Raw genomic sequence first — 8,764 nt, 5'->3', positions numbered from 1 at the left:
GGGGTATGGCAGCCACCATTGAGGGAAGGCAGGATGGGGGGAGGGAGTGGTCAGGAGGGGTTTGGTTGACAGATATTAACAAAGGAGACAAAGGAGAAGAATCAGAGAGAGACAAGCAGGGAGGGAGAGAGAAACAGAACATTTGTTAGTGATTCAAGTCTGATGAAATTTTCTTCAATCAAGTTCAGGAGAAATGGGGGAGGAGCTTGAGGTGGTCTTGGAACGCTGCTTCTCTCCTGCCCCTGCTGCCTGGTGGCCGAGTCCCACCTGCCTGCTGCTGTGCCTGGCAGGGCAGTTTCAGTCTTAGCCGAAGTGTCCCCAGGCCAGGCCAGAGGCTGCCTGGCGGACTTTGGACTCGAGGGCTGTCCGGGAGAGGAAACGAGAGCCCGGGAAGAGGCCGTCGTGCTGCACATACACATGTTTGCACATCCAACCCACGCTGCAGGCACATGGACACTCCTCGCACCTGCTCAGCACTGCACAGGACACAACCAGGTCAGAAAGGATAAACAAACAAGGCCCGATGCCCGCAGAATTCACTCTCTCAACAGCCCGGGTTTTCTTGCCATTTTTTCCCTCTATGTTTTTTGTTTGTTTTTTCTTTTGGCTGCATAGCTTGTAGGATGTTAGTTCCCCAACAGGGGACTGAACCCAGGCCACAGCAGTGACCACTAGACAACCAGAGAACTCCCTCAGGTTTCGTTTGTTTCCATTTGCTTTGAGAGGGCTGCAGCATAGAGAACAGAGTTCCAAGATCGCCCTGCCAAAAAATATTTCCTCTTCCATTTCTCAGAGTCACACACTCCGGGCAGGACAAAGCCTCCCCTGTGAGGCCAGGGGTAGAGTATGCATCATTATTGTATTTCTATTCAACAGGCAACACAGCATTTCATTTCTGATCTTGAAAAAAAAAATTAATAAATTTAATTTCCAGAGCTGGAAAAAAAATAGCCCAAGATGAGGCCTGCCCTAAGAAGTGCTTGCTAGATTCATGTGCAATTCTGACATAGCATCGAGATGGTTCACCTTAAACCAAATTTCTTCTCTCATCATGAAGCAGGAACAGGTAAGGTAAGGCCGGCATCCCATAGAGTTTTTTTTTGGTCGCTAGCACAGCATATGCGATCTAGTTCCATGACCAGGAACTGAACCCAGGGCCCCTGCATTGGGAGCTCGGAGTCTTAGCCACTGGACCACCAGGGAAATCCCCATGATGTCTTCTGATTGGGAAAGGTGGGCAACTGCCTATGGAAGGCAAAGCCAACATTCTCAAAGTGGAGGGGGGCACGTCACCCACTGCCCCACTGCACGTCCCTGCCCGAGTTGACAGGTGGGCAGACTGTCACCTTGGGCCTTTTTTTTTTTAAGCTCCTCAGTGTTTACAATTAAAGAACAAAATTAACGAATATTTCAAAACAGTCAAGTCGGGGCGCCAGGAAGTCACTCCTATCAGGAAGAAGTCAAGATGCAAGGTGTGAAGGGCTGCAGGTCACTTCACTTGTTTTTGTTTCACAGTCTTGATTCTGTGTTTGGCTTTGTATCCTGCAGACTGTTTTTGTTTAGTCATAAGTAGTGTCTCTTTTGCAACCCCATGGACTGCAGCCTACCAGGCTCCTCTGTCTATGGGATTTCCCAGGCAAGAATACTGGAGTGGCTTGCCATCGCCTCCTCCAGAGGATCTTCCTGACCCAGCAATCGAACCCGTGTCTTCTGCACTGGCAGGTGGATTCTTTACCACTGAGCCAGCAAGGAAGCCCACACTGTGTGGATTAGGGCCTGCTTTAAAAAAAAGGATCTTTTTAAGCCAGTTTCACTTTTCAGTTGGTACCCTCTTTCCTTCCACCTCATTCCAGATGGATCATCTCTTGGTGGCCACATCTGAGTACTGCCAGGGCCTCTACTTAGATTGGCAGGGATCAGGAGGACCAAGGGTAGGGGCAGCCACCACCGACCACTTTCCTTTCAAGCCCTGCCAACTGGGCTTAGGAAAGGCACTGACTGGCGAAGGAGGCTGACAGATCCCCAGCATGGTGATGGTGTGGTGGTGGTGACGGGGGTGAGTGCTAACAGCCTTGCATCTGACAACCCCTGAAGAGGCCAGAGGCCGACCTGGGTGCCCCATGAGTGACAGGAGGCCCTGGAGATTCAGAGGCAGAAGTCATTCGGGTCCCTTGACTAGAAGAAGACGTCAATGTTTCAGGTGGCGGCTGTCAGGGGCCTTGGAGCACAGGTCGGGGCAGGGACACCCCGGGGAGAGAGGACGCGCACGCTTCTGTTCTACTGCACCTCTGGGATGAGCTGGAAGAGCGCGTTAGAGAGCAGCGTTCCAATGGACAGGGCGATGAAGTAAGTGAGCACACGGCTGAAAAACGCTCTCTCCGTGCAGGGCAGGACGAGGACTCCCAGGAGAGAGGCCAGGTTAATCAGTGAGACACTGAGAAAACCAAAGCCCCACACTGTGGAGGAACAAGAACAGACGAGGGCCGCCATTACTGCGGGTGGGGGTGCTCTTGCTGCTGGGGGTGCGTGCAACTCCCCATTTTGAACCCAGCCGCAACCAGGGCAGACAGAGTTTTGCCAGCCCATCAATAAATGCTTGCCGAGTGTCTCTTGCTGGGTGCTGTGAAGAAGCCTGAAAACATACACCAAAGTTGCTATCCAAAGTAGCTTACCTTTCAGATGGAGGGGCAGGTGAACCCATGAAAAGCTAAAGACCACAAGAGTTAAATAATGACGTGGGGCAGGACACAGGTGGCATTTGTCAGGTACCAAATGCTGGCAGCTCACACCAGCAGGACAGGATTGCAGGAGCTCGATCCAGGCCCAAGGGAGCCACGTGTATACACGTGAACCACAGTGGCTGGAGCAGAGGTCCAGGCAGAGGAGGAGGGTAGGTGGGTGAAGTGGGACGAGGGCAGACTGAGAAACGCCTTAAATGCTAAACTCAAAAAATCAAGGCATTGGCCCCCTGGTAGTTTAATGAAAACCAAAAGGGAAAGTGGTCCAAAAGCCTCACACTGACCACTCACCAGCCACACTGCCCAGCCTGGTTATGTGCTGGACTGGTCTCGTGAGCATGGGAGATATCAGTTTAGACATTACTTCTGTTCACCCCTCCTGACGATGATAAGAGGAGGATAACCGATTAATCATTCAGTGAGCTGCTCTATCTGATCACCCCGGCAGTCCCGGTGCTGACAAGCATGGACACCAGGCCCTGCCTCCCCATCCTGGCTCACCTTCCACCGAGCTGGGCCTCCCCTCTTCTGTCTGCTCGTTCTCCTCATTCTCCTGGTTCTCGGAGGAGCAGGCCCTGGAGTCCAGCTGCTGGAGGATGGTGGGGCAGAACTCCTGGAACTCACGCTCCCCGATCTGCGACTGGTGGCTGAGGTTGTGGGCAGCAAAGAGTTCTCCAGAACTGAAGCACTGAAACCAAGAGGGAGGGGCAGAAAGCCTCTTAGGACCCAAGGTCACACCTTGCCCCTGAGGAGCTCTCCAAGATGAAGAATAGAAGATGGAACTGGCTAACTTTCATGGAATCTGCAGGCTAATTTCCAAGGATGAGAGCAAAGTAGTCCTTAAACATAAAACACTGATAAGTAATCTTAAGAGATCAGCCACCCAGACATGCCTTCCACACGCCCATCTATGAATGGCTACCCAGAAGTTCTGGAAACAACTGGATTCCAATTATTATGACCAGGGTGCGGCTGCTGGAAAACATGCCTCTGTGCATACCTGAATATGCAGTTTCTCCCAGATACCCAATCTGGCTCCACATCACAACAACCCCGGGAGCTGTTATAGTAAAATGCAGATTTCAGATGCTTCTCCAGAGCCACTGAGCACAGGTGTCTATGCTGTCTCCTGGGTCTCCTGGGCCATGTGCAGTAATGTCTGCAGCCTGAAGAATATGCTGGCAGAGACTGGGGAAGGGAGGAGGAGTACCTGAAGATTCAGGGTCTGCCAGGGAGAGGCGTGGGCTGCCCAGTGGGCTTGGGCTCTCAGTTCCCTGGGAGGCACCAGGTAAGTGGTTCTCACATACCATTCCCCTGAAACACTGCCATTTCACTTCTAATTAGACACTCACACGTCAGTCTTTCACTGGTTTTACGTGGGTCTGTGTCTAATGAACCAACCCTCTGGGAGGGCTGATGAAGGAGGGCTTCCTGGGCCTACAAAGCTGGAGGCTAGACTTGGTGACCCCCAAAATCCTTGTGCTGCACCAGAAGGTCGCTGGGGTCAGGCTACATGAGCCCCCAATCTGGGGCAGGCTCCCCTCTGACTCAGAGGTGCGCCACGCCCCCATGGTTCCACATCTATGCCACATGGTTCCCCACTTCTGGCTACTTGACCTCTCTGAACTCTGCTCTCCTTCAGGGTGAAGCTCCAGAACACCCCACCCACAAAGCTTCCTTGACCAGTTAGCCCATACTCACCCGCTCCTGTCATTTCTGAATCAGAAAATGACTCTCCAACCCACAGCCTCTTAACACTTCATCTAAGTATCAGCTAACTCTGTGTTTGGTTGGTTGAGCTCCCCATCTGAACAGTAAACTCCCTGAAGATGACTCATTTTTTCTGTCTTTTTCACAACACTCAGCACAGGGAACAGAGGAGATGTATAAAGACATTGCGGGGTGACTTATATTTGGCTGCCACACACGGCCTCAGACTCTGATTAGCCAAGATGACATGGAAGACAGAAGACAGAATCAGAAGCCAAAATACCCGAGTCTTAATCCTGGTCCCTGCAGAACACACAGTGCGTCCCTTAGTATCCCAGTATATTGTTGTTGCTTACTCAGTCATGTTCCACTCTTTGCAATCCCATGGACTGTACCCTGCCAGGCTCCTCTGTCCATGGGATTTCCCAGGCAAGAATACTGGAGTGGGTTGCCATTTCCTTCTCCAGGGGATTGTCCCAACCCAGGGATTGAACCTGCATCTCCTGCAATGGCAGGTGGATTCTTTACTGTCTAAGTCACCACAGAAGCCCATCTCACTGTATACAGGATATAATGAAGATCTGCCACCTGCACCTGGAGGTACTTTGAGGCTCACCCAGGATGATGGGCAAAGTTTTGCAAAAAGAGTTTTTTGCAAAAACTCTATTAGAAGCACAAGCTGACCCAGGAACCCCAGCCTAGCATCAGTTCCAGGAGTTCCCAGTACAGCTCTGTGGCAGGGTCTGGACAGCGGGCAGCCCCTACTGCATGGCTGTCCTGGGCTAAGGGCTTCAGTGCACCCATGGAGAAGGTTGTGAGGTGCAGCTGGAGTCTCAGACCAGCTGACCCAGACTGCAGGGCAAGAAGTGGCCCCTCTGCTCTGTCATCAAGGCTCACCTGGCCCCACCTAGACTGTGAACCTTGAAAGGGTAGAATCGGTGCTGGGCGGAGCTGAAGGCCTTACCGTCGAGAGGTTCCTCGGGCCCTGCACGGGCTGGGAGATATTGCCCCGGCCTACTCCCACGTCCAGGTGGTTGAGCAGGGCCTTCAGCTGCTGAAGGGTAAGGCTGTCACCCTCCCCATAGCGATGCATGAGGTTTTGCAGAAAAGAGGCTGCACTGATGGTGGGCATCCCTGTGGACACAGCACGAGCCTCAGAAGCAGCCGTCCATATGCTGAGCAGGGTCAGCAGGAAGTAGCTGGGGAGGGCTGGGCGCAGCAGCTCCATGGTGACGGATGAGCCTGCAAGAGCGAAGAGCCAGGTGAGAGACCCACCCTTTCCTTCCATTGCAGACCCACAGGGCTCGCTCCAGACAGGAGGGTCTCTCCTCAGACTCTGGATCCAGTCAGTCCCAAAGCTGATCCTTCATCCCTTCTCTAAGTCTCTGCCTAACTTTTGAGAACGATCCTTCTTTGTGACAGAAAATAAAAACAAATTCAACAGGTCTGACTAAATTCTTAAAAAGTAGGGACTTCCCCTGTGGTCCATGTGGCTAAGACTCCGGGCTTCCAGTCCAGGGGGCCCAGGTTCGATCCCTGGTCAGGAAACTAGGTTCCACACGTTACAACTTAAGAGTTCACATGCCGCAACTAAGAGTTTGCATGCTGCAACAAAGACTCTCCGGTGCTATAACTAGGACACAGCACAGTCAAATCATTATATGTAGTTTTTTTAAAAAAGGGAAAGAAAAACTATGTGTGTTTTTTTTTTTAATTAACTTTTTTTTGGCTGTGCTGGGTCTTCCTTGCTACACATGGACTTTCTCTAGTTGCGGCAAGCAGAGGGCTACCCTCTAGCTGCAGTGCGTGGGCTCCTCATGAAGGTGGCTTCTCTTTGCAGAGCCCAGGCTCGGGGGCGCAGGCTCAGTACTTGTGGTGCACAGGCTTAGTTTACCCACTGCATGTGGGATCCTCCCAGACCAGGGATGGAACCCAGGTCCCCTGCACTGGCAGGTGACCTCTGCTAGTGGACCACCAGGGAAGTCATGTGGTTATGGTTTTCTTTTAAAGTCTGTATCTTTTTAGAGACACGGAGATCATCGTGGATTAAGTATCTTACTTGGGATTTGCTTCAAAATAACAAAGGAGGGAATATTTGCATTAGAGTACAGATGAGACAAGATTAGGCATGAGTTGACAACTAGGCATGAGTTGGAACTAAGTGATGGGAATTCATTATACTACTCTCTCTACTTTTGTATATGCTTGAAATTCTTCAAAGGAAAAATCTGAAAAATGAAAAGTACAACTAAAAGGTGGGGGGCAGTAGACTGGGGAAAATATACACCATCAAACACGCCAAAGAGTTATTTCTACACTACCTAAATTAGGGAACCAATATGAACTACTAGTCTTAGAGTTCCCTGGTGGTCCAGTGGTTAAGAATCCTCCTGCCAAGGCAGGGGACATGGGTTTTTGATCCCTGGTCAGGGAAGATTCCACATGCCTCAAGGCAACTAAGCTGGTGATTCACAACTACTGAAGCCCGCGTGCCCTAGAGCCCACGCTCCGCAACAAGAGATGCCACCGCACCGCAACTAGAGAGTAATCTCCACTCGATCCCAACTACAGAAAGCCCGCAAGAAGACCAGTAGAGCCAATTAAAAACAAAAACCAAAAAAACCCCAAAACTTGGTCTCCCTGGTTTAAGAATATAAATTTAAAAGATGGAGGGTGCTACTTTGCTACTTATTAAGATAGCAAAACACTTTAAATCAAATGTTAGTGAGGTTAAACAACAAATTCCAGTGGCTATCTATACGACTCTGGAAAAGTTATGATACTAAATGTATCTCAATCCTTTAATAATTCTACTTCTTCTAGAATTTACACTAATAGAAGCAATCCCAAAATAAAAAAGCCATTGGCAGAAAGATGTGTTGTGGTCAAGTGAATTATATTGATTTCATGCAACAGTATGCAGTGATAAAAAGCAGAATCAGGAGTTTAACATTAAATAAAGAAGTGGAACAATTACGTAAACAGTTAAGAACTGAGAAAGAACAGAGAAAAATGAAACCTTCTGGTAGCACAACTGACAACTTTTCTTTAGTTAATCATTTCCCTTAGGAGAGTTATAATTTAATTTGTGAAATAAATACCAGGAGGGGGAAGTGAGCCTCCTATTTAATCTGGGGCCCAGGAACCCGGGTGCTTCAGTCACTTCCACATCTCCCTGGGCACCCAGGGCTCTGGCACAGTGCCTGGTGTGGACAGAGGCACCAGAGCAGAGTGGGTAACGGCAGGGCAACTCTGCCATTTACCAGCTGTGTGATCTTGGGCAAGCTATTTAACTAGAGTCAACATTCTAGAATCACTGTGAGCAGTGATGTAGTGTACTATGGCCCTCAGGGTCAAAAGACTTGGCTTGAATTTTCATGCCGCTGATTCCCAGAAGTGACCTTGGCCAAGTTACGTAGTCTCTCTCCACACCTCAGTTTTCTCATCTGTAAAATTGGTACCCACATCATTGGACTATTGTGAAAACCTAATGACATGAGCTTTGGCAAGCGACTAGACGCAAGAGAGCACTTGATAAAACAGGGCTCTGATGATTATATGACTAATCATTAGCAGGGTTCCCCTACTTTGATTCCCTCTCAGTCAGATACTAAGCTGCCAAAGGAAGCACTGTGGCTGGCTTTGCACCAGGCCTGCCACGCACACAGGACACAGGTTCCAAGTGCAAGCGCAGCTGGCACATTATAGGCTCTAGGTCCCACACACAAGGCACACAACCCAATCCGGGATGTAAACCATCACTCCAGTGAATATATACCAGTGAATGGGCTAGGCACCAGCCAAGAGGGTAGTTTATACAAGTGCTATTTTGGGACTAAAAGCTCTCAAGTCTCTACCAAGCACCAAAGTTAAATCATGGTTAGTTAGCAGAGTGGATCTTAAGTCTAAAACAGCTAAACCCCACTGTACAAAGAAGTCTGTTCTCTGCCAGACCATAGTGGAATTTGTCTAAGCATGTGCTGTGCAGTTAAAACGAAGTAGGGGAGGGCTTGCATGGGTTTAGGAAAGGGGAGGCAAATAGCTGATGAGATAAGCTGCTAGAGGTCCCAGTACTTTACTGAAGCATCTGACATTCATCAATGTCTTTAAGAGAAGGTAGAACAATTATCTCTGCCTAACAAACGAGGGCTTCCCTGGTGGCTCAGTAGTAAAGAGTTTGCCTGCTAATATAGGAGACATGAGTTTGATCCCTGGGTTGGGAAGATTCCCTGGAGAAGGAAATGGCAACCCACTCCAGTACTCTTGCCTAAAGAATACCATGGACAGAGGAGCCTGGCAGGCTACTGTCCGTGGGG

General features: G+C 49.8%; 1 protein-coding gene across 3 annotated transcripts in view; it reads right to left on the bottom strand.

Annotated features, from left to right (window-relative positions):
* The window catches only part of SLC39A14 (solute carrier family 39 (zinc transporter), member 14), a 49,168-nt gene that overhangs the window by 7,878 nt on the left and 32,526 nt on the right, over positions 1-8,764 (bottom strand). For 2 of the 3 annotated variants that reach the window (XM_010845470.1, XM_010845472.1), the window contains 2 exons: positions 5,413-5,690; positions 3,240-3,426 (listed from right to left, as the gene is read on the bottom strand). In XM_010845470.1, coding sequence (XP_010843772.1) covers positions 3,240-3,426; positions 5,413-5,690 — 465 coding nt within the window. Of the gene's footprint in view, positions 1-2,286; positions 2,457-3,239; positions 3,427-5,412; positions 5,691-8,764 lie in introns of all 3 variants that reach the window. The other variant, XM_010845471.1, reaches the window with a different exon arrangement.

This window comes from Bison bison, unplaced genomic scaffold (assembly GCF_000754665.1).
Source record: "Bison bison bison isolate TAMUID 2011002044 unplaced genomic scaffold, Bison_UMD1.0 scf7180017864217, whole genome shotgun sequence".
NCBI lineage: Eukaryota > Metazoa > Chordata > Mammalia > Artiodactyla > Bovidae > Bison > Bison bison.
The sequence above is the reverse complement of the archived record's forward strand: the minus strand, read 5'-3'. Positions and strand labels throughout refer to the sequence as shown.